At 40.2% G+C, this 26,720-nt stretch overlaps 1 protein-coding gene across 1 annotated transcript in view; it reads left to right on the top strand.

Annotated features, from left to right (window-relative positions):
* LOC127438669 (teneurin-1-like) overlaps window positions 1–26,720 on the top strand; it is a 279,485-nt gene that overhangs the window by 233,320 nt on the left and 19,445 nt on the right. The window contains exons 20-25 of the mRNA XM_051694410.1: window positions 4,201–4,450; window positions 6,489–6,509; window positions 8,787–9,019; window positions 18,579–18,733; window positions 24,753–25,119; window positions 25,761–26,271. Coding sequence (XP_051550370.1) covers window positions 4,201–4,450; window positions 6,489–6,509; window positions 8,787–9,019; window positions 18,579–18,733; window positions 24,753–25,119; window positions 25,761–26,271 — 1,537 coding nt within the window. The remainder of the gene's footprint in view (window positions 1–4,200; window positions 4,451–6,488; window positions 6,510–8,786; window positions 9,020–18,578; window positions 18,734–24,752; window positions 25,120–25,760; window positions 26,272–26,720) is intronic.

Raw genomic sequence — 26,720 nt, forward strand, 5'->3', positions numbered from 1 at the left:
TGCGTGCCCATTGCAAACAGTGCCCCAGCCCGTTTTGTAGGCATCTATCGTGACCACGACGCGCCTGGGGACCAGTTCTAGAGGAACACCTGCCCGTAGGAACGAGAGGTCGGTCCAAGGGCTGAAAAGACGGTGACAGACCAACGTAATGGCCACGCGGTGTGTCCTGTGGTGCCATGGCCATCTCGGGACTCTAGTCTGGAGCCAGTGCTGAAGCGGCCTCATATGCATCAACCCGAGCGGGGTGGCCACCGCCGAGGATGCCATATGCCCCAGGAGCCTCTGAAAAAGTTTCGGTGGAACCGCTGTTCCCTGTTTGAACACCTTCATGCTCGTTCGTAAGGCGCGCCGTCAAGGAGACTGAGTCGAATTCCAAACTGAGAAAAGAGATGCTCTGAACTGGGAGGAGCTTGCTCTTTTCCCAGTGGACCCGAAGCCCTAGTCGGCTGAGGTGTGAGAGCACCAGGTCCCTGTGTGCGCACAACACGTCTCGAGAGTGAGCTAGTATTAGCCAGTCATCGAGATAGTTGAGAACATGAATGTTCACCTCCCTTAACGGGGCAAGGGCAGCCTCTGCGACCTTCGTAAAGATACGAGGGGACAGGGACAGGCCGAAAGGGAGGACTTTGTACTGATACGCCTGACCGTCGAACGCGAACCGCAGGAAGGGTCTGTGTCAAGGAAGTATCGAGACATGGAAGTATGCATCCTTCAGGTCTACCGCCGCGAACCAATCTTGATGCCGGACGCTCACCAGAATGCGTTTTTGCATCAGCATCTTGAACGGGAGTCTGTGTAAAGCCTAGTTCAGAACTCACAGGTCCAAGATTGGCCTCAACCCACCGCCTTTTTTCGGTACGATGAAGTAGAGGCTGAAAAACCACTTCTTCATCTCGGCTGGAGGGACAGGTTTTATCGCGCCCTTCCGTAGGAGGGTAGCGATCTCCACGCAAGGTAGCAGCATTTTCGTCTTTCACCAAGGTGAAGTGGACACCGCTGAACCTGGGTGGATGCCCGGTGAAGTGAATCACGCAGCCAAGTCGGACGGTCCGGACCAGCCCTCGTGACTGATTGGAAAGCGCAAGCCATGCGTCCAAGTTCCGCACAAGGGGGACCAAAAGGGACAACATCATCAGACATACCGGCAGGTGGGGCCTCGCGGCGGGGCAGAGCTTGAGGTGCCACACCACATTGTGGCCGTGCTGAGTCTAAGGACATCGAAGCACTTACCTGGCTCCTTGTGACCACCCCCGGAACAGCCTGGGACGGGGAGGAAGAGGCCTGTCCTCATGACCCGTGGAGACTGTCACATCGGGGGCGGATTTGTGCCACAGCTGGGCGCTCAGGGGCGGGAGACCGCCGCTGGAGTGCCAAACCTGCCAAATAGAGTGGTGAACGGTGGTCGTGATGACGGCCGTACACACCGGATACGTGACCCAGGGAACAAGGAAACCGCTCTTGAGTACTGCAGCCACTTGGGCATGCAGCGCAATTAAATGCAAAAGGTAACAAGAAGATGGAGATCTGCTTAAGAGCTCCAGAGCAGCAGGTTTCGTTGTCCCTGGGTCGTCCGTCTCAAGGGCGCTTTGAAGCCTTTCACGGGTTCTGGGCGGCCGCGAGACGGGTGGCGTCTGCTTCCTGCGGTGGGCTCCACGCCGGGGCCGGGCTGAAGGGGGGGCTGTGGCAGAGCCGGTGCAGTCACCACAGGATATGCCGGCTAGCATCCATCTACTGCTCTACCATCGAAAACTGCTGGGCAAAGTCCTCGACGGTGTCACCGAATAGGCCCGCCTGGGAAATGGGGGCAGCAAGGAATCGTGTCTTGTCGGCCTCACCCGTCTCGACCAGGTTCAGCCAAAGGTGGTGCTCTTGGATCACTAGTGTGGCCATCGTCCGCCCGAGAGACCGCGCCGTGACCTCCGTCACTCGGAGAGCGAGGTCGGTCGCCGAGCGCAGCTCCTGTATCAATCCCGGGGCAGAACTACCCTCGTGCAGTTCCTTTAGCGCCTTGGCGGACTTGCAGGAGAGCCATGGTGTGCAGGGCGGAGGCGACTTGTCCAGCGGCACCGTAGGCCTTGGCCATCACAGACGACGTAAACCTACAGGCCTTGGACGGGGGCTTTGGGTACCCGCGCCAGGTGGCGGCGCTCTGCGGGCATAGGTGCACCGCGAGCGCCTTTATCCACCGGGGAATTGCCAAATAGCCCTTGGCCGCCCCACCATCGAGAGTAGTGAGGGTGGGGAAGCTGAAAAGATCAGGTAAAAAGTGCCTCCCACGACCTTGTCAGCTCTTCATGCACTTCCGGGAAGAAAGGAACAGGGGTGGGGCGTGGCTTTGAGTGGTGCCGCGAGCCCAGGAACCAATCACCGAGCCGCGAGGGTTCAGGGAAGAGCAGTGAAATCCACTCTAACCGACGCTCGCGGCTGCCCGGGAAAGCATGTCGTCATCTCCGCGTCAGCCTGTGACTGGGCAATCGACCCCGAAGGGAGGAGCCCAGCTGAGGCTTCTGACTGGATGAGCCCGCTCTCCGATGCTGCGCTTGAGAGCTCATCACTTTCGCGGGCTCCGAATAAGAGGTCGAACTCGCCGTGAGATGAGCCGGCGGACTCACCCAGAAGCCCGATTAGGGCAGACGAGTGTGCTGGGGAATGGGAGGTCCGCGGGGGGATACCCGGCGGAGGCCGTCCCATTGGGGTCCCCAAATCGCCCCCAGTGCTAGCCGCGCTGGCCTCATACAGTGGTGGCTCAGCGGTTAAGGCTCTGGGTTACTGATCAGAAGGTCGGGGGTTCAAGCCCCAGCACCGCCAAGATGCCACTGTTGGGCCCTTGAGCAAGGCCCTTGACCCTATCTGCTCCAGGGTTGCTGTAACATGGCTGACCCTGCACTCTGACCCCAGCTTAGCTGGGTTATGTGAAAAAAAAGAATTTCACTGTATATGTGCAAATGTATAACATGTGATAAATAAATACAATTATAATTATAATTATAAAATTATTATACCCGTGGGTAAAAGGACCGAGGTGGGAGCCTCTGGGGTGGCTCGCTTTCTTACGAAGGCGAGCCGCGACCGCAACGTTGTCATGGACATATTCTCGCAATAAGAACATGACCATCCACGAACGCTGTCTCCGCGTGAGCAGTGCCCAGACACAAAAGACAATGATCGTGACCGTTAGAAGGCGAGAGATAACGAGCACAACCAGGAATAACACACAATCAGAAAAGCATCTTTAAAAAGACGCGTCTTTAAAAAGACGTTCCGTGTGTGCGCTCTTTTAGAGAAATATATACTCTTTTAGAGGGGAAAAATGCTCTTTCAGAAAATATACTCTCTAGTTTTTCTGCCGAAGTGCCCAGGGGCATTCTCTGCAGTGCACCAGTGCAGAGGGGGGAGAAGCCTCTGCAATGCGCCATCATATCCAGCAGAGGTGAATGAACAGTAGTATTCAGCTCAGTGAGCATGACCGTTCGGCTCCGAAGAGAAAATCTGAATGAGTGGTTGCATACCAGCTCCTTTTATACCCGTATGTCCGGGGAAGTGGCATGCAAATACCACTCGCCAATTTTCATTGGCCTTTTATCAAAGACCAGAGGTGTCTCGGGCTCCCAAGAGTGACCCCTAGTGTCACTACATCGACACCAACGTCGAGTGAGTGACAGATAGGGAATCAGGAAATCAATATCAATACTCATTCTTAAACAGCACTGCATTTGTCTCCACTTGTCTGTGCCCTCTACCTAGAATTCCAGCATTTGATCCTGATTTGGCTTTTTGTAGAACTATTTTCTTTGGTGGAATAAAACTAAACAAAATTACTGGCCATATTATTCTGAAATGTCTGTTACTCTATACTACCCTCTTGTTTATCAAACTGCTGTTTAAAAGCATTATCACACTCGCAATTGTTTTGTTGTACTAAATTCGTTCCTACGAATCGTGTGAAATTTACTTACTGAGTATAAAAAAATACATTTAATTCCCATGACCTTCACATGAGCAATAAAAAGCTTTGTACAATTTACCAAGCATGAAAGAATAAATCCCACATCCTTCCCTTCCAGTCAATGAATCCTCTTTGTTCCTCAGGGCTACCTAAATGCCAGTTTGTGTCATTCTTTTCTACAGGGTCTCTTAGCACTGTCACAATTCATATTTAATAAATAAAGGCTTCAATCTAATACTCTCTTTCTCCTGCAGGAATCCTTCATAAAGGCAATGGAGAGAGTGTCTTTATTTCCCAGCAGCCCCTGGTCATCTCCACGGTGATGGGGACCGGAGTGGTCCGTGCGATCCCATGTCCGAACTGCAACGGTCCAGCTGTGGAGCAGAAACTGTTTGCCCCCATCGCTTTGGCCTGCGGTTCTGATGGAAGTGTGTATGTTGGTGATTTTAACTACATCCGAAGGATTCTGCCCAACGGATTTGCCATCAGCATCTTGGAGCTCAGGTCTGCCTGGTCCAATCAGCAAATCAGCAATGTTTTTATTTTTTTGCACACAGTAGATAATTACTGTATGTATACTGTACAGTATGCACAGGAGTCCAAATGTCTAAGACCACATTGAAAATCGTATTTATTTTTTTATTTTTTTTATATTATTTTAACCACTTTATAACATGTACAGGGTTGGGCTGTAGCAGAATACAAGTAGCAGTGTTACGTATTCAGAATACAAAAATGAAGTAACTATTTTTAGCACTTGTTGCATTTCAAAGCACCTGGAATTCAGATTACAGGTCCTTTCAAAAACTGTTGTTAGAATACTTTGAGAATACAAAAAATTGATGGAGGTTGCCAAATGGTTTGAAAATATGCCTTCTTCATGTATAATGCATTTTTTTACACAAATGTAATACTTGAGTGCATGATACATTGTTTCCATTGTAATCTCCATCAACATTGGTAAATTGCAGAGCTTGTAGATCTGTTAAGAAACAGCATTTGTAAACAGCAATTATATAAATGTGGGAGAAATGTAAGAAAATATGGTAGAATGCGTACTGCAAAGGGCAAATGATTTGAAGTAGGTCAGAGGTGTTCCAAACGACCACAGAAATCCTGTAAAGGGCCTGACTTGTAGATGTTCTGTATGGGCAGCGAGGTGAGGCACTTACAATGGAAGTGAATGGGGCTTAATGGTGTGGGGGGGGGTTAAAGGCAGAAATGTGAAGCTCATAATTTTATAAAAGCACTTAAATTAATTCTTCTGTTAAAACTCATGTATTTTTTGAGCTGTAAAGTTGTTTATATTGTCATTTTTACAGTAAATTTAGGGTTTGTTGACATTACATCGTCATGACAACGAAGTTGTAAAATTGGCTATAACTTCACACTAAAATCATGTTAACACACATATTGTTTATGTCTTGTGGCTATACTTTTGAAATAGTGAGTATTTTAACATTTACAGATTGGCCCCATTCACTTCCATTGTAAGTGTCCCTCTGTAACCTAGATTTGTGCTTTTTTTTTAAGAAAATGAGGAATGAGTCAAAATACATTTTTGTGGTAATCAATATTATGCCACAAATGCTCAAAAATCTATTGAGCTGATCTTGTATTGAACCCGCAATATTCCTTTAATTTTTATTTCTTATCCGATTTTGTGTTAAAAAGTAGTAATTTCTGGCAGTCCAATCAGTTAATGAGTCAACAAGAGATTCTGAACATTCTGAATATTCACAAACAGCTCTGCATGGTAACTACAAACTCACAGCTAGAGGCATTTGGGTCTTAGAGGTACAGGGAGCATATCTTATATTAGACGACATATTGTAGTTGACCAAAAACTGCCTTCTGTTTGCTTTCTTTTCACAAAGAAAAACATCAACATACAAGGACTCCAGATCTACAGTAATTAAAAATTAACATCTTGAGGTAGTGCTGAGTTCATTAATTTTATTGACAAATAGCTAGCTAGCTATTTAGATCCACTTGAATGTTAAAAGTAGGGGTGTAACAGTACAGAGAAGATAATAATGACTTATATCAAAATTCTTCAGTTGTGCCTTGCCTTTATACATATGTATTCTAAAAGTATTCTAAAATGAATCTGAATTTGTTAATTTTTATGTAATGTAACAGAAACATAACATCATTTGTTACTGATTATATTTAAGATACAACATAGTTTTCAGCCCAGAATACTTTTCAGTATTCTGCCCAACACAGATAATTATTTTTTTAACTCAGACATTATGTATTATGAATAGTTCTCACAGATGCCAGAAGAATTTTTCTTAGGTTTTGTTTTATTTAAGCTGGATTTTTTTTTTTTTTTTTGTAAAGAAGAAATTCTGGTGTATTAATGGAAGGATGCAAGGTTATTGTATCCTTACAACAATTACAGTTTCATGTTACATACATTAGTTTGTGCTAGTAATAATTTTCTCCTGTTGGAATATCTTTTCAAAATGATAGTGAAGTAAGCTGATTATCAGTATCAAATGTTGACTTTTATTTGTTCTGCATTTTATGCACCCAGAAACCGTGACATTAGACACAGGTATGTTCCTTTTCAAAACCATTTAACCTTTAAGTCATTCAGTCGTCAATACACTGTTGTAACTGTGCTTGGATTCATTATTTTTATTTTGAATCTCCATTAATTTATGCATCAGCTTGCAAAATTTATTTTTCATTTAATGTATTTATTTTTGGTATCTTTATACCATATGTTTTTGTTTGTGTATATGTGTATGTGTTTTTATTTCTGTGTGTGTATTTGTGTATCTGTGTACATGTTTTTGTGTGTGTCTACTGTATGTAATGAAGCCTGCACAGTTGCTACTGTTGCTTGTAATCTTCAGTGTGTGGTCAAGAACTATATGAGGTGTTTTTCTGGTCGATGTATAACAGCTTTTCTCAGCAAACTGCTGCCAGCTTCACTCCACAGTTTCCCACTTATAGGCTAGAACTTCCTCGTTTCATGTGAATTTGGGAGAGGGAGTTAGAGTGCAGGATAGACCTCTGCCCAACAGACTAACACAGACAAGCATACTGTAATCATTTATCTTTGCGCGCATGTGTGTTTGCACACAGTATTACACCCCACAGCAAGGGGGGAAATCATACAGTACCTACAGCTGTCTTTTGGAGATAGGGCTTTTGATCAAACCACAGTCTGATTCCACCCTGTCAAAGCAACACGAACAACATTGTAGTATAAATATTTCCAATTTTTTCACTCTGTCTGGAAACACAGACAGTTTGAGGGAGCTTTTGCCACTTCATTAGATACTGTAGATATATAGCGAGGAGTGGACAGGAAAGGGGGGATGGGATCGGGATTATTGAATGTTGGATTTGAACCTACATCACCCACATGATCACCAAGGCTAAACTTTTCTATAGTATACTGTATGTGCTTACTGCCGCACTGTGGCTCCAACAAACACAGATTTGAAGGAAGTATTTATCTATATTAACTTTTAAATATTGATATAAACTTGGTAAATGGCTCCTGTAACTATTTACACTCACCGATCACTTTATTAGGAACACTGTGATCCTAAATAAAGTGCCTGACATGGTCCTCTGCTGTTGTAGGCCATCTGCCTCAAGGTTCAATGTGTTGTGAATTCTGAGATGCTAATCCGCTCACTACTATTGTACAGAGGGGTTATCTGAGTTACCGTAGCCTTTCTGTTAGCTTAAACCAGTCTGGCCATTCTCTGTTGACCTCTCTCATCAAGAAGACGTTTCTGTCCGCAGAACTGCCGTTCACTGGATGTTTTTGGTTTTTGGTACAATTCTCTATACACTTCAGAGACTGTTATGCGTGAAAATTCCAGGAGATCAGCAGTTACAGAAATACTCAAACTAGCCCGTCTGGCACCAACAATAATGCCACAGTCCAAATCACTGAGATCACATTTTTTTCTGCAAAAAAGCTCCTGACCTGTATCTGCATGATTTTATGCATTGCACTGCTGCCACACGATTGGATGATTAGATAATCGCGTGAATAAGTAGGTGTACAAGTGTTCCTAATAAAGTGCTCGGTGAGTGTATATGTACACATTTGAGAGACACATTAATTCAAAGTGATTTTCAATGCATTCAAGGGATACATGCTATCAGTATGCATGTTCCCTGGGAATTGAACCATTTAGACTGGGTTTGCTAAACGCTATGCTCTACCAGCTACTTCATATTGTCCAAATTCCTCCCAAAAGCACTTTTCTGTCCTTAGACCCAAAAAGATGGAATTATCCTCCCCTAAATGTCAGAGCAACAGAATGCCTCATAATTTTCAGGCACCAACTCAAAGCTCACCACAACATATAAGCCACCAGTGATGTGCCAAAGGACATGTTTTGCTTTGTCTGACTTAGCCCAACTTGAGAAATGCCTGCCTTTTTGTGAACAATTGGGAGAGAAAAAAACATTTTGTTGTCAAAAGACAAAATTACTCATCAATTTATGAGTGTTTCACTCTTTTAGCAAGTTGTTCTCTCCTGTTTTTTTTTTTTTTTCTGTGTTGCATTCTGCCCAAGGAAAAAGAGGCAGCAGGGAGATTTGCTCATAGGCAGGACAGGATGTCAGAGAGCAAGAAAAGGAAGATTATGGACAAGCGGGGGTCTAATGCGTTGGAGGGGGTGGGAGGTTTGATCAGAGCTTGGGTTCAGACTGATTGAAATTTATGTTAGGCTCTGAGAGTTGGAGGTTTTTTACTCAAACCATGTGTGCATCTTTCTGTGTGTGGTTATTTTTGTTGGTATGGGTTTTGACTTTATAAAATGATTTCAGCACAGGGATGTGCTCTCTCTCTCTCTCTCAGCTCTAGTCCTGCTCATAAGTACTACTTGTCTATGGATCCTGTGCGTGAGTCGCTCTACCTGTCGGACACTAGCAGCGGGAAGCTGTACCGCCTGAAGACTCTAACTGAACCGAAAGATCTCAGCAGGAATGTGGAGGTGGTGGCGGGCAGCGGGGAGCAGTGCACTCCCTTCCACCCAAATCAGTGTGGCGATGGAGGCAAAGCCACTGAAGCAGCCCTCAGCAACCCCAGGGGTGAGAATACAACACACATACTCACGCACACTAGCTCTGCTTTAAAATCTAGAGAGCTGCCTCGCTGCCTACTGCCGACATCAGCAGCTACCTTCTAAAGCCTAGGGTGTGCTATAGTTTTTTTTTTGTTGTTGTTGTTTTTTTTTTTGCCTGCCATTACATCTCTGCACAATCGAGCCAAGTTCTAGCATTTCAAAATATAGTCCACTGACTGTAAGCTTGTACGGACGTGATAGATGCAAGCCCTCTGCAATTGCTTTTTGTTATGTGGCCTTCAAGTTAAGTCAGAAATATTGTAATTACGAGTTCCAAGCACATGAATGATCAAGCGAAGTCTTATTTACAGAGTTGCTGACATGTGACATTGGGAGGGTTGTGTCAACATGATGGAAAGCAGTCATCTTGCTAAATGATTTCAATTTCAGTGCTTTTTTTTTTTATTATTTTTTTTAAAATATTTTTTTATAATTTATTATGACAGTTATCTAATGTAAATCTATTAATGTGGAATTTTTGCTGTTTGTATTATGCAAATTAATTTACTTAATTATTAATAAATTACTTTATATACTTTTTAAATTATTATTTACTGGCACAGCAGAAAAGAGCTTTTCGTTTTTCATTGTGTATTTGTTTTAGTTTGGCCTCTTTTGTATTTTGTTTCCGACTTGAATGTGTGATATTTCGTAGTAACAAATGCCCAACTTGGACACAGGAGCTTGCCAGGTTCAAAGTCCTTTTCAAGGCAAGTCAGTCCACTTGGTGGCCATCTTTGGAACGCACCCGGGCAGCTATTTTCTGTGGATACAAGCAGCATAAATGTATAGCTCATATATACTTGAATTTAGATATACCAAAATCTCCAAAATGGTGGTCGGGGGCCTGGGTAGCTCAGTGGCAAAATATGCTGGCTACCACCCCTGGAGTTTGCTAGCTCACTAGTTTGAATCCCAGGGCATGCTGAGTGACTCCAGCCAGGTCTCCTAAGCAACCAAATAGGCCCGGTTGCTAGGGAGGGTAGAATCACATGGGGTAAACTCCCTGTGGTCGCTATAATGTAGTACGTTCTCGGTGGGGCACGTGGTGAGTTGTGCATGGATGCCGCAGTGGATGGCGTGAAGCCTCCACACGCACTATGTCTCCATGGCAACGCACTCAACAAGCCACGTGATAAGATGCGCAGGTTGACGGTCTCAGACGCGGAGGTAAATGTGATTCATCCTCTGCCACCCGGACTGAGGTGAATCACTACGCGACCATGAGGACTTAAAAGCACATTGGGAACTGGGTATTCCAAATTGAAAAAAAATAAAAGAAAAAATGGTTTGTCAATATTACGATCAAAGAACATATTTCAAATCAGTAGTAAAAACCAATGGTATAAAAAATTTTGCTTCTTTAGCTTAAATCACACAAAAAAAGCACTATTTTTCAGGTCCAGCTAATGCGCATGGGTGTTTTGGAGTTGACAGGCAGGCAATGTCTGTATCTGAAAGGTCATAGGCTCTTTTTCCAGTAAAGGTGCGGCTTAGGCTTTAAGCACACTCATTTTTTCAGACAACACAACGAACCACAATATGATATCAAGTGGGAGGGCTTCTTGTGTAAGCAAATAATACATCACGAATAAAAAATAATATTATATAAGAAATATATATATATATTGTCTACTCACGTTCCTGGAACAATAAAACACGTGGTTTTAAAATATGTATTCTTTGTATTGAGCCAAGAGATCAGGGTGTGGCGTTTCGCTCTTCTGTTGGTCACGCGTCCTCTCATCATACGAATTCACAGTTCAGTGTTCACCAAGCTTGAACTTTGGTATGCAGCATAGTACGAAATTTCTTCGCATGAGCTTGCATTTCATTTCTCCCCTGATCTTATGCATTTGAATGGAGGGTGAATTGTAGTGTGATCGCCCTTTAAGGTCGGACTTTTTCGACATCTGTTATTTTCCAATTTCTCCCATTCATTTTAATACAACGGGGTCTGTCTTACGCTGAACAGTATTTGCCTGGTTTACATATTACAACTTTAGGCAGCATCCTAACCCTCATTGAACCTCATTAGCCACCATTTTGGAATGCTCTACATAGGCTGTGCCACACAGATATCCCTTAGCACGGGAAACTGGACCCACAATTGATTTCTGTAGGCTTTGACATCAGCATGTTGCTGAGGTAACAGCACAATACACTAATAATAAACATGAATATGCGGTCACACTACACTTCAAACGCATCCAAAGACAGGAGTCCGGAAACGCAAGCTTGTGTAAAGAAATTTGCTTACCATTCTGCTGCGTACCAAAGTTCAAGTTTGGTACAACTCTCACCTGCCATTTTGTGTAACCAACAGAACAACGAAATGTAACACACTGACCTCTTAGCTCAATACAAAGAATACATAATTTAGAGCTGCATGTCATTCTGAATATAATGACATTTGTTATTTGATTTATTATTTGTTAAAACCAGAAACCCTCGAGCGTGGCATCATATCTTGTCTGTTGCGTGTCTGAAATAATTTGCCATGCTTAAAGCCTCGTGAGCACTGCATAAAAATACATCAACACAAAAATATTGGGTCAAATAATCGATTTTTCATCACATAGCTATTTTTGTAGATACAGTACTTTTCAGAATTGAATGAAATGTAAAATGATCAACATTTGTATCATCTCAAAAAGAATCTCTCGACAGTATGAGACAGGTAGAAAGGTGAAGTGGTTATTGGTGATGAAAAGAGAAAAATAGTGGCATTTTTCAGTGAGAGAAAAACTAGAAAAAGTTATATAAATGAAAGATGTCTCCCCTCTTTGCTAAATCAGGCGGAGCAGCTATTAGTCCCGCCTATCCATCAGTGCCACTGTCTCTTTAAACCCGTCAGTCAGCCTGCTAGACAGACGGGGGCGTGGCTAACAGGCACGTATGTTCTCGTATCCTTCAAGCCTCATTGTGCACTCTCTCTTTCGCCCTCATACACAAACTCACTCACTCATTCACTCACTCACTCAACTGTCGCAGTTAAAAGCCTCCACTTACTTGTAAACCCCTGAGGATAGAATTCATAAACAATCCCAGAGCAGGAATGTTGTGTGTGTGTGTGTGAGTGTGCTTGCACTTTGATTTCATGCTGCTCTGGAAGCAAAAGCTGTATTTCAGATCACTGTCTAATAGTAAATCACATTTAAAACTGATTTAAGCCTTTTACACACACTTCAACATTCCATATATGTTTTTTTTTTTTCTTCAGCAAATGACAGATAAAAGCCATCCATTGTGTTTCTCGGGGAAGAATATTCGTTTTCCCCTTGTTAGTGTTTTTACTGAAGTCTATTATCTGTAAGAGTGTCTGACCGAAATGCTGACTCCTTTATCCGACCTTCTGTGTTCTCAGGCCATGAGAGGATCCAGACAAATAGACTGCAGTGAAAGCATTAACATGTCTGTGTGATGATTTTTCTGTAATTGTTTCTAAAATTACATGCAACACTGGTATGTGCATCTTCATATGTTACACTTATATGAGTCTTGACAGTTCTGTGAAGTAGAGTGTGTCTTGACTTTGGCTCACTGTTGATTCAATTAATCTCAATATACAGAATGTTTTTATAATCAATATCTCTTTATACATGTAGAAAATCAGAGTGATGCCGTATTGATCCCTGCATCACGGCAGCATCTTCCTTGACTATGATCTATTTAGTGCAGAAAAATGTAGAGCAAGTCTTCAGCTAGCTCCAACTATCACAGGCTGTGGGCCAGTAAACAACCCAAAATAAAACAGAAAATACCAAGATCATAAAAAAATTCCCAGATTCTTTAAAATAAATTTGATTTTTAAGAGGTAAATGGTATGATTTTGACAAGACATTACAGGGAAATCTACTAGGAGGATTGACTCTCTGAGCAGAATGAGTTCTAATATACCTGGAGATAGTTATCCATTAGTATCCCCATTCTTCTTTATGGCAGTGCTCTGCTGGCACAGGGCATCCTGGAAGTACACAATCTGAAGTTGCTCTGGGGCACTCGACAATAGAAATAGACAGGGAAAATTCCACAAAAAGTCCACTTCACACTTTAAAGAGTGCTCCAAAACAGTCTGTCACTGCTAAAACATCTACTGTAATATAACAAAAAACTTTTTATATGTTGCTTGAAAAAAAAAAAAAATTGTGACAACACAATATTATTTTTGAATGGCCATCAATGCGGAAAACATGTTTTTCGTACATGTTGTTTGGAGTGGTGATGGCATAGTGGGCTAAAGCACATAACTGGTAATCAGAAGGTTGCTGGTTTGATCCCCACAGCCATCACCATTGTGTCCTTGAGCAAGGCTCCGGAGGAATTGTTGCTGTAATAAGTGCACTGTAAGTCGCTTTGGATAAAAGCATCTGCCAAATAATAAAAAAAAAAAAAATTTTTTGGCACAATATGGTGTAGTTCTGGTCAGGTCTAATGGGGTCATGCTAACCAGCCAATTCCTGACCCCAGTGTCTCTAAACAATGGTGGGCTGTTAGATACCTGGTAGTACAAACACTCTCTGAATGTGCAGCTCAAAGCTTAAGCTAGATTTATTTAAACTCTTCTTTTCCAGACCCCGAAAATCACATGATTCTGAGAACTGTTGGAAAATGTGATATTTTTGTTGTGCTGCATGGTTGTTAACTTATTAGAGTAGTTCATGAATATATTGAGTAAAAAGAACTGCCCTTTAGATTATTAATAGCAGAACTATGTTGTACTTTTCTTTTTTATCCCCTTTTCTCCCAATTTGAAATGCCCAATTCCCACTACTTAGTAGGTCCTCATATAACAAGATCAATGAACCTATCAGCTTATGCCATTCACAGTTATGTGCCTGAACTTAGTTATTTTAATGAGCATCTGGATTTGGAATCAGATGAAAATCAACACTTACATTAAAGGAACATGCAGTCACATAAAGCACTCTTTGACAGTATGTTGCTTTCCATATCGTAGAGAAGAAAAATGATATCACAAATGAGATCTCTTTAGTGCTGCAAAAAATGTACAGTACATAAGGAGTAAATAGAGAGTTTTGCTTAAATCTTTCTCTCCAGAGAAGACATCCCTGTTAATCTCACATGTGTCTTCGTCTTTAGAGATTTCAACATGGTGCTCACATTGCAATAAGTCAGAGATATGAACTCAAATTTCTCAAATTCTTCCAAGACCAAAATATCTAAGATAAGCTATCCACATTAATTATATAGCTCTTCTTGTTTGACTTTGTATACATTACATTTGAAATATACTAAAATAAAAAGCTTGGTTTAAATGAGAGGGAAAAAAAATAAGATGTCAGCTTGGTACACCCACAAATCTCCAGACATCTCTAGTCCATTCACATTAAATTGTCATGGGAATTCAGATGTTTTTTTTTTTCTCTGAACTTCCTATTTCATGCATTGGTAAAAATTCAAAATGGGTGCAAATATGCAGTACAGTTAGTCTCAAACAGTTGAGACCAAAATTTGAGCAAGCCAGCTCCATGATTCAGTGAAATCTTGGATTCAGTGTGGAGAGAGATGTGGAGAAAAAGGGTACATTAATTCACAGCTCCCTGCATGATAGGGCACTCACTGTCTGGTCTGATGCCAGCTGAGAGTATAAGAGAAAAGGAGGTACAGAGAAGAAGTAGAGATAGAGAGAGAGATGCTCCATTCCAGCAGGGTCAGAGAGAGGAGAAGTGCTTCTGAGGTCTAAATTAACGTATTTTGCTTTGAGTTTTAATATGTGAGTGTGAGTGTAAGGATTAGCTTCCTCTCTGATCATCTTCAACTCTAACTAGCATTTGGCATTTTATCAGATGAGTAAGAAAGCAAATTTTTGGAACGGGGTTCTCTCAGTGTCAGTTTTCAGGACCCTTTGAAGAGCAGAGGGGGGTATACCCTTTCAGCGGCAGTATAAATTATTAAGCTGGTTATGCTCGTTAAGTGGATAATATGCCTTGTAATTAGAACCCATAACAAGATGCATTCGCAAACAGGCTTATTGAGGCAGGTAGTATTTCATCATCCAGGGTATTGTGTGTGGGTGGGTTTGGGTGGTTTGAGAGGACTTTTTTTTTGGTTACAAACTGGTAATTATTAGGGTATTATTAGCCGCACCAATGTGTGTGTGTGTGTGTGTGTGTGTGTGTGTGTGTGTGAGAGAGAGAGAGAGAGAGAGAGAGTGTAAGTGTGTATGTTCATCAGTGTCTTAAAATAACTTTTATATAAGGAGACCAGAATCAGATATATTATATTAAGTGTCCCCTGGAATTGATTTTCAAGGGAAGTTTTACGTTTATGAGCGCATTTTTTTTTTTCTCACTTTATAAAACCACAAAAAGTACCATCCAATTATGTGAAATACTTAAATTAATTGAAATACATTATAAATTAAACGTTCTCATTCAGATTATAGCTGATCATTATAAAATCAACAACAAATACAAAAGAAGCTTGAAATAATGTACGAGATATCATAACACGGCTATGCTTGAAGGCTATTTTTGAATGCATTAAAAATGTTAAATAATTTACTGACCCCGATGTTAGATTATATTGCTCTGCTCTCTACGTTATGGCAGATTTTGATGGAGCTTGTTTTCATATCACTTATTTTTTCTACATTTATTGTTTCCATAAATATTAATACAGATATCTGACTCTACAGTGTCTTCAGAGGCATTAACTTCTTCTAAACCCATTACTTGAGGTCCATATGTGCCTACAAAAGAGACCACTAGTGCAAATATAGTTTTTTTTTTCTTCTTATTTTCCCCCCCTTACTTAATTCTCCTTTTCATTATTCAGTATAACAATTTGAGACATTTGAAGCATTTAATTGAAAAATTACCAAAGTTAACAAGTTTACATAGACAGCATGCACCTAAGCAGGCATGGACTATGATGAAACATATTATCCCAGCATGATTTGGGAATGTTTCAAATAGCAATTTGTGTGCTATAATGGAAGCATGGAAATCTGACCTGTTGTACAAAGGAGTTAGAGCTTAAAGGGATAGTTCACCCAAAAATGAAAATTCTCTCATCATTTACTCACCCTCATGCCATCCCAGGTGTGTTTGACTTTCTGTCTACTGCTGAACACAAACGAAGATTTTTAGAAGAATATTTCAGCTCTTCACAATGCAAGTGAATGGGTGGCAAAATTTTGCTGCAAAATGCACGTAAACACAGCATAAAAGTAATTCATAAGACTCCAGTAGTTAAACCAATGTGTTCAGACATGATATGATAGATATATGTGAGAAGTCCTTCTTCTTTTGTTTTTGGTGATTTGCATTCTTCGTGCATACTGCCCCCTACTGGGCAGGGAGGATAATTTATGGTAAAAACTGATTTAAACATTTATCTGTTGGCCCAACCAATGATGTGAGTTGGGGACTATCTGTTCAATCAACAGCAGACAGGGGGCGTATTCGGAAGCCTGTTTGAAAACACAGTTTATGGTTGCAGTTCCAGTCTGTGAAGCTATGGCACAGGGATAACACACTTTAAGGGATACCCAAATATGAAAATTCTCTCATCATTTACTCACCCTCATCCCATCCCAGATGTGTACAACATTCTTCTGCAGAAAACAAGCTAAGATTTTTAGAAGAATATCTCAGCTCTCAAGATACATTTTTAAGTCAGTTTTTACCATAAATTCTCCTCCCTGCCCAGTAGGGGGCGGTATGCATGAAGAATGCAAATCACCAAAAACAAAAGAAGAGGGACTATAATATAAATATATTAAATACAAATTCTAAATATTGAACTGTTTCTCACATACACCTATCATTTTCATATTTGGGTATCCCTTAAAATGTCATAGCATCACAGACTGGAATTGCAACAATAAACAGTGTTTTCAAACAGGCTTCCGAATACGCCCCCTGTCTGCAGTTGATGAACAGACAGTCCCGCCCCCAACTCCCATTATTGGTTGGGGCAATATTGCTGTGTTGGGCTTAAACCAGCTTATCTGCAAAACTGGTCAATATTAGACAAAGGGAGAGTACACAGTTGATTGGCTACCCAGTTACGTCAAAGGACCTATCAGTTTGCGCCATGTAGAATTTCATGCCTAAAGTTTAATCATTTTTCTCTGCATATTAAGCTGAGATAGGAGAAAATATTTAAACACCGAAAAAATTACACACCTCAGCTTTAACATGGTCTATGTCAAATGTGCTTAACTGATTAGGAAACTAGAAAAAAAAAATCATATTAAAATTTATATTACTTTTCATCATAAAGTTTTTATTTAAATTTTTTCAAAATTATCAAATCCTAGATCTTGAATTCCAGATTTTTTATGTGGTCTCAGATCATGTGTATAATGTATATGTAGTCAAGGCTGTGCTTATAATTACATGTGTGTATTTTTGTTTCTGGGTGTATATGAGTGTCTGTTTGTATATATGTGCACACATTGTGGGGGCCAATATGTATCATTAGCTCCGAATAAAAACAATAGAAGGCCAATGGAAAGCCCCCACCATGATAGAAAAACAAATGTGTGTGTGTGACTCCATCTCTCCCACAGTAAATCAACGCTGTTAAAATGAGAACAGACCAATATGTGAACAGACCTGTTTATCTCTGTGATTCTCATTAGAGAGAGAGAGTGAGAATAAAGAGTGTAAATTAGAGAAGGGAAAAGAAAGCCACAAACAAACAATCAAACACACACACACACACACACACACACACACACACACACTGTGCTATTTGCTATAACAATCATGATGGGTCTGTGAGAGATGGTTATATAAGCCCTTCTCTGGTTTAGAGTGAAAACCCACTGGAGGACAAGAATATCAGTAAACGACACACAGCATTAAACATTCATAACTCTCTCTCTCTCTCTCTGTGTGTGTGTGTGTGTGTGTGTGTGTGTGTGTGTGTGTGTGTCTTTTGAGGGCTTAACATTTGGTTTGCTCCACGAAGACCATACAGAACAGACACCTTTGATAGAAACAATAACAATTATGAACAATAAAGTCTATGACATAAATTTCTCATCTTCCTATTTGTGTCCTGTTGCTTGTGGCCTGGAGGTGTATTTGTGCTAATGTGCTTTAATTAAACTCTAATACTGTGTGTTTGTCCACAGCACAGTTTAAACATAAAGCCTCAGTGTTGCTCAGCTCAAAGTGATTTGCAAGCATTGAGTAAGACAAATGAAATGATAGAGAAAATCTGAACTATGATGAGAAATGAACAATGAAAAGAAATACTGTCTTTTTTGCATGCCTGATGTAAATTTGAATAAATCTGCATATATAAGAGAAACTGCATTTATTTAAGATGAAACAATCAGAACAGACAAATATACTACCTGACTGGGTGAGAGAAACAGAGAGAAAGACATTTTCTTCCTTTTTAGTGCTGTTTCTCATCATATGCAATTAAACTGCATTTGCTTTGGCAATAAATGGAACATTATATATAATGCCAATAAAACACATTAAATCTGAAAGAGAGAGCGAGAGAATTGACAGTGCATGTATCCTGTTGTTCTGCAGGTATTGCGGTGGACAAGCACGGGTTCATTTACTTCGTTGACGGATCAACGATCCGTAAGATTGATGACAAAGGTGTGATAACAACCGTCATTGGGTCAAACGGACTCACTTCCACCCAGCCAATCAGCTGTGACTCTCGTATGGACATTAGCCAGGTGAAGATCTCACCCACATACACACTCAGAAATTCAAATAAAGTGGCACCAAAAAGTATTTGGAATAAGCCACACTTAATGTATGATTGTCATTAAATTAGATAACAAAATATCAAACGAAGTGGAATTTGCAAACAAACGATGCTAGGCATTTTCCCAAAACAAAGTTTTTCATACCTATTGAGCCATTACTTTTTAAACAACTGGTCCCAGTGTGATTTTGAGTGAAGATATAAATTATATCAAATTGTATCAGTTTACAAAGGTGTCAAAGCAGAGTAACTGTATGTGTAGTTCATCACAATAACTTTTGACAACCAGAAATAATTGTATTAATTTGAATGTGTTTTATTATTATTATTATTATTATTATTATTATTAAATTAAATTCAAAGTCTATTTTTTGGACATTTTCCTTGAAAACTGTTCTTATACTATCTTTTAAATAAATGTGATTTGGTTTGATATTTTTGATCTAATGCAGTGTTAATCATAAAAAAAGTATTGGCGTAAAAGAATAGTTCAACTAAAAAAGAAAATTAATTTACTCTCCATTTTCTTTCATGGAGCACAAAAGATGATGTTTGGCTGAATGACACCATTCACTTTCATTGCATCTACAGTATTTCATTACAATTAAAGTGATTGGTGACTGAGGCTAACATACTGCCTAACATTTCCTTTTGTGTTCCATGGGGGAAAGAAGGTCAGATGGGTTTCGAACAACATGATGGTGAATAAGTGATGACAGAATTTTCACTTTGGGGTAAATTGTCCATTTAAACATGCAAATACTTTTTGTGGCATCTCTACGCACACTTAAGAATTCACAGAGATACAAATTCACACACGCATTTCTCTGCACACACATGGGCGATAAAAGAAGCACACAAAGGGCCCTATTAGTGCTAGTGCAAAGCGCAGCGCTATGCTATAAATCATAAGTGCAAAGTCAATGGGCATGGCCGTTAAGTTTTGGCATTTTCTTGCAAGCATGCGCTAAGTATAGGCGCAAGTGCGCAAAGCGCTAATGGGTTGGGTCATGTGCAATTTAATTCTGAGGTTCTTCTCTGGTTATTGCACCATCCGTGTCCTATTATATACTCAATTCCATGTCAAGCACAAGCGATAAACTAAAGACAGCACATTTTTAAGAAGCAGGTAGTATAAATTCATGGTTGTTGCGCATAGTGCTGCGCATAGTGCTGCGCTTAGCACGTTCACAAAAATAGAGCCCATATTGTTAATAAACAGTATTTCCTAGAATTACCACTGTCAAGAACAACAATTCAGTTCTTAAAGATTAAATTCGTATAGTTCACTAAACAAATAAATGTTTTGTAATGTACACAAGTTAAAAGTCACATACACTATTAACGTGTTTGCTTGCAGACTTCAGAAATGTGAGATTCAGCATGTCATTTCACACCCTCATACAATTGAATTGAATATCAGAAGTTTTATTTACATAGTGCCTTACCCAAGTTCAAGGTTGCTTTACAACAAAGTCATAAATAATAATTTGGTACAATACAACAAAAATCTACAGCAAACATAAAACAGAATATCAGAACAAACCTAGACAATTAAGAAAATCAGCCAGGACTGTAATTAGAGCCGAAATATTGAGAGAAGAGATGAGATTTGAACGTGGATAGGGAGGTTATAATACAAAGCATGCAGAACTGAGCCTGAAGACTTGTAAGATGAAGAGAACTCTCCATACACACCCTACACAGACAGTAAAAGCTTGGACCAAACCCTCTTTCTCCCTCTTTCATTCAACCTTTTCCTTCAATTCTACAGGATTCACACACACACAGAGATTTATGTTGTTCACCTCAAGAGTGTGAAAGTGATGATACAGAAGGTCTCTCTGGTGCTACAGAGTTACATTATACAGCTTGCAGCAACATCCTTACTTTTCTTTTATCTCTCTCACTCGCGCTCATTCTCACTTCCTCCTTTGAGGTTGCTGTCTTTTACTGGTCTATCCATTTTGCACACTAAAATCTTAAAGCTTTTCTCAAACATGAGGCAATTTCACATCTTTCTCTTAAAGTGCTCTTAAAAACCCATCTACACTCTCTCTGTCTCTCTCTCTCTCTCTCTCTCTCTCTGTGTCGCTCTCCTCCTGCAGTTTAACTCGGTGTGTCCTCATTAAATCTGCAGGACGGCTCTCCCTTCAAAGTCAGACACAATTCTTTCCACTCCTGAATAGCATCAATTTTTGGCAGACTGTCCCTTGATTTCTCTTTCATTTTCCTCTCCCTTTCTCACTCTCTCATCCACACACACACACTACACTCCTCCACAGTTCATGTCATGTGGTGTGTTGTATGTGAATAAGAATCAGACAGTGATGAGAAAGAGAGAGCAGGAAATAAGGTGCCGCAGGCCACTGGGTAAAAGGAGCACTAAAATCTGCATAATTCCCAGCGTGCCTGGGATATGACACACTTCACGCTGAATACTGTCCAGCTGTCGGACAGCTGTGGACACACACACACACAAACTTTTTACCTACTGTAGCTGCAAATTAGGGGAAGATGGCATGACCAAAACCTTATATCATGGTATGAGTAATATGATATGATATATATTATAAATTATATAGCTTTGTCATAATGCCTATTTTTTAAACAGTCCAATAAACTCAGTTTCCAATACTTATATACTTCAATACAAATGAAAAGTACTTAATAGTGTTGGGTTCGAGTCCATCTTAGTCGAGGCAAGTCCGAGTCTTTAAACAATCGAGTCCGAGTCCGTAACAGGCCGAGTTGAGTCGAGTCCGAGTCCGAATGAATCTGTTCAAGAATCTGAATTAAAATTGTAACTGTAAACTCAACATCAATATTTTAAGCTTATTTTAACCTTCACAACTAAGAAAAACGATTTGTCAATATAAATGCAAAAAACAAATGATTAGTATCCTGCTGAACAAATTTCAAAGTGGTTTCAGAATGTAAGCATATGCTTTAGGTATATGAAGACAAAACTGTTCTTCAACACACTTCTTATTGCGTTCTGTTGACATTTAAATTATTTGTTGCTTTTCCCCTCCACTCAAACACACTCCAAAGAAAGTGAAAGCTGTGTTAGTCATTAAAACCAGAGTTATTATTATTTCGAATTTTAATTTAGTTTTTATTTCTACTTCATTTTCAATTTGTCCTTTCAATTTAGTTTAGTTTTATCTAAAATTATAGGTGAAATACATGTAATGTAATTATTTAAGGAATAATTGACAATGGACCGTTGAATTGTATAAAAATAATGCACACCCGAGGTGGTAAATTTGACGTTCTTAACCGATTTACTTTAACCTATGACTTTGTTTTAATTGGTTATTTTGTTTTGGTAGCCTGTAGCCTCTTTGAAATAACTGAAATAATTTGGCGAAGTGATATGGAACTGTTATGCAGTCAAGACCTGGAACTACTTATAGCCGTGCGTTTCCTTGAAAAATAATTGCACAACTTAGAACATCCGTGAACCAATCAGAATCAAGCATTTAACAGACCCGTGGTATAAATACATTTAATGTGTTTAATATATTTAATAAATGGAATATTAAAACATTTAATAATGCCCATAAAATTAAATAAAACAGCATAAAATAAAAATATTGATATACTACAGTACTACACTTCACACTTTTCAGTCCTCCTGCTGTGTCCAGGTGTAGCCTACTTCCCTAAAGTCAAGATCAAACTCACCTTGGGCTGACGTTTCGTTCTTTTCACATTATATTTAGTATGGATAATAGGTGAATAGAGACTTTTCCCCTCACTCTTCATTGTATTTTGACTTTTTTGCCATTGAAACGCAAGTGCCAGCTTTACAGGTAACACACAGAGGTTGCGCTACAAATATGTGACGAACTGAGTTGTACAATTTCCATCATGGTCTGTTTCATCCATCATATTAGTTTAAATGTCCCTAGCTGATACGTAGTAAATTTGATTTAGTCTCGATATAGTTTTTATATGTCGATATAGTCGACAGAGTCTATATGGCTTTGCGTAGTAAGCGTGAGTCTGATAAAACGTGTTCTATTTAATAATTTGCAGAGTTGGGGAACGTACTTTTTAAAGTGTACTTACGTTATTGATATTTCTGGATGAGAGCGGCAGAGCACGTCTGGTGAATGGCGAACTCTTTTCCGCACACAAATACAGCACAGGCATGTGCGAGAGAGAGAGAGAAGGTACTTTGAAAGAGTGTGCGCTGCTGCTCTCAGCCAGAATAATCACACATAAGGACATACACAGAGTGTATGATAGTACTAACTGTAGAGAGCACATCAATATGAAGACAAACCCAAATCCCGGACATGTAGAGGCAATTTTGAAATCTCGGCCGGACGCTTTTTTCAGGTCTGAAAAAGAGGACATGTCTGGGGAAAAGAGGACGTATGGTCACCCTATGTTATGTTATTTTTTTGTTTGTTTGTTTGTTTGTTTTTCATTGCATCACAAATTCCATGGACTCGGCCGGACTCTGAAAAAATTCCCAAGTCAGAAAGGCTCGAGACTGAGTTCGAGTACCCCAACTCTAGTACTTAATCTCATTTTCTCTTTTTATTTGGAACTTGATGGATGCATACCAAAAATAAATGTCCATAACAAATAAATGGCAAGTCTGGCCTTAGTGTAAAAGCAGTTGCTTAACATTACAGTATATCAGTTAAAACAGAAATAATATTAATTATACTGCTATTTCTATTCTTGTATGAAAAATGCATCATAATAATCTGTTTTTTGATTGTGTCTTCTTGGATTTACAGTGACACCTAGTGGTGTGGAATCAGCATCATTCAAAATCAATAGTTTTCCGTTACAGATGCCATTGTAGAAATTCACTACTCACAGTCAGCCATGATTCCAAGAGTGAAAGTGTCCAATAACAAGATGGTTTACTGAGATTAAGCGAGTAGAATTCAGCTGGTCATGTGATTCTAAAATGGCTGCCCCCATGAGGGCGCCCCTGCTCCATGTAGAATAAAACAGCTTTTATAAGGTTAATGATATGACTAGAGTCTCATGTGAGTGGTCATGATTTTATACATACGTATGTTTCAAAATTACAGTTAACTTCTTTAGGAGTAAATCTTTTTAATAGGGAAAACATTACTGAGTGTACCTTTAAGGAACGATTAGTGTTCAAAATCAAATTGTTATGCTCTATTGAAAGCACTTATGGCATATTGCTAATTATCACAGAAAATTATTTTGACTCATTCCTCCAGTTCATAAAAAAAATTATGCAGTTGGAGTGAAAGTATACAGGGCCAAGCTATAAATATTGAAATACACAGTGTTTAAGTATAGCCACAAGACATTACATTATATGTGTTGACAAGAGTTATAGAATCACCTGTGACTGTGTAAAGTTATATCCAATCTTTTAACTTCAATGTCATGATCATTTAAAGCCGGTTAACATGGTAACTTTCATGTGATACAAACAAGGATACCAGAAAAGGACTACAACAATACATTTTTTTTTTTAAAACACTCACAGGGATTGTGTTGGTAAGGTATAATTAGAAGTTCATCCACCTAGAAAAGTAGTCCCACCTCAATAAGGACGATAGGCCAGTTTACATCTCAAACAATAATTCATGTAACTACTTAATAAGAGCTTCATATTTCTGCTTTTAAACCTTCCAGACAAACCTTACTTTTAAACCCTCCACTGACCCTCTTTACTTCCACTGTAAGTATGTTACTGTAACCAAAATCATTTTCTGTAGTAATCCACATTTACCATATTCGATGGTTTAATTACATTGAACCTGTTACTTTCTTTTAAACATACATACTTGCCACTTGTCAGCAGTAGCTAAAAATAATTATTTTCTTTTTGTGAGATCTGATTGGCCAACAGCAGATCAGGGTGGACTGTGAAATTTACTTTGATAAACAAAACACTTTTCAGCTTTATAAAAGTGTAGTATCTTCATTCCCAAACCACATTAGATTTCAAATAGTGAATGTTTGTGTTTCCACAGGTGCGTTTAGAGTGGCCCACAGACCTGGCAGTGAGTCCACTGGATAACTCTCTCTACGTGCTTGATAATAACCTGGTGCTCCAAGTGAGTGAGTCCCAGCAGGTGCATGTGGTTGCCGGGCGACCCATCCACTGCCCCGTGGCAAGCACTGAACCAGTGCTTTTGGGGAAAACAGCTGTGCGGTCAGTGTTGGAGGGAGCGAAAGCTATTGCTGTCAGCCACCAGGGGGTGCTGTACATTGCCGAAACAGATGACAGGAAGCACAGCCGTGTACAGGAAGTGTCCACAAATGGAGAAATTATTGTAATCGCAGGGGCGACCAGTGAATGCGATTGTAAGATTGACCCCAACTGCGAGTGTTTCACAGGTTAGTCTCACACAATCACTCTCTGTAAACATTAAGCCCAACAATAAGTGGGGAATTCACTAAGACTGAATTGTGCCCACTGATAGTGTTGTTTATTTGCACAGGCTGTCAGTGTTGTTTTAGCACCTGATTTACTAAAATAATAATAATAATAAAAATAGGTAGTAACACATACATGATCAGAAATGTAATGCTGAATGCAATTTACACTGCACAATTTGCCATCTTGCGGGTCAGTTTTGAGTACAATGTTTTAAAGGCTGTAGTAGGATCTGGCTCATTTTACTGGAACTGTAGAGCGCAACAACCTTGTTCCGGAAGTAAAAATCCCATTCATTTTTTCCATAGACAAATTGATTTTCAAAGATAACTTATAAACATGTAAATAAGGCGCAGTCTATAAGTCAAATTTACATAGAAAAGAATGACAATAGCTTAATTTAAATCCAGTGCTACATATTTCAGCACATTTAACACCTGGTTTAACTGGATTGTGGCTGGTTAGTGAATAAGGTTTTTTGGCTCATACTGTTTACCTCAAAACTTACAGCAAAAGTGGCCCCTGAATGCTTAATGAATTAAGATCTTCTTCCTTCCTTCTTTTTCTCACTTGTGCATTCTTTCCGTGTCTTTCTACGAAGGTGATGGAGGTTACGCTCGTGATGCCAAGCTGAAGTCTCCTTCCTCTCTTGCGGTTTCGCCGAATGGTTCCCTCTATATTGCTGACCTCGGGAACGTACGCATACGCCGGCTCACCGCTAACCACCCGCAACTAACTCCCGAGGGCCTCTACGAGCTCACCTCTGTGGCAGACCAAGAGCTCTACCTGTTCAGTCCAAATGGTACTCACCTGTTTACCTGCAGCCTAGTGACAGGGGACTATCTGCTTAACTTCACGTATACCCACGAGGGCCACCTGAGCAGCATAGCAAACAGGGAGGGCACAATATTGCAGTTGCGACGGGATGCTAATGGCGTGCCCCTGTGGCTAGTAGCCCCGGGCGGGCAGGTCTACTGGCTGAACATCAGCAATGCAGGAATGCTGAAGCGCATCTCCGCTCTTGCACATGACCTCGCCCAGCTCAGTTACTACGGCAACACAGGGCTGCTTGCCACCATCAGCAATGAGAACGGTTGGACCACTGTCTATGAGTAAGTGGTGCCCTTCTTCTCTCTTCCTCTGTCTTTCTCTCTGTCTTTCTCTGTCTCTTGTCTTAATCAGGAGTGTGTGCTCTATTGCTTGATTTATGTGTGTGTGATAGCGTGATCTGTCTTCATTTTTAAGTGTCATATTCTGTCGTTGCTTCATGTAGTGTCCATTTTGGCTACCGTCATGCACACATAACACACACATTCACAAAGAGATAGTCCAAGTCTGTTTCATCACTAGGAATAGTAATGAGTTTTTATACATACAGTATATATATATATATATATATATATATATATATATATATATATATATATATATATATATAATTTATACAGTATGTTTTTAAAAATTAGGAAAAACTGAGTACGGTCATAAAAAACGCATTTGTGCATGAGCTACTTTTACGCCACGGATCAGATTCTGCCATTGCTGGTTCAAAACAAATGAT

Source organism: Myxocyprinus asiaticus, chromosome 4 (genome assembly GCF_019703515.2).
Source record: "Myxocyprinus asiaticus isolate MX2 ecotype Aquarium Trade chromosome 4, UBuf_Myxa_2, whole genome shotgun sequence".
NCBI lineage: Eukaryota > Metazoa > Chordata > Actinopteri > Cypriniformes > Catostomidae > Myxocyprinus > Myxocyprinus asiaticus.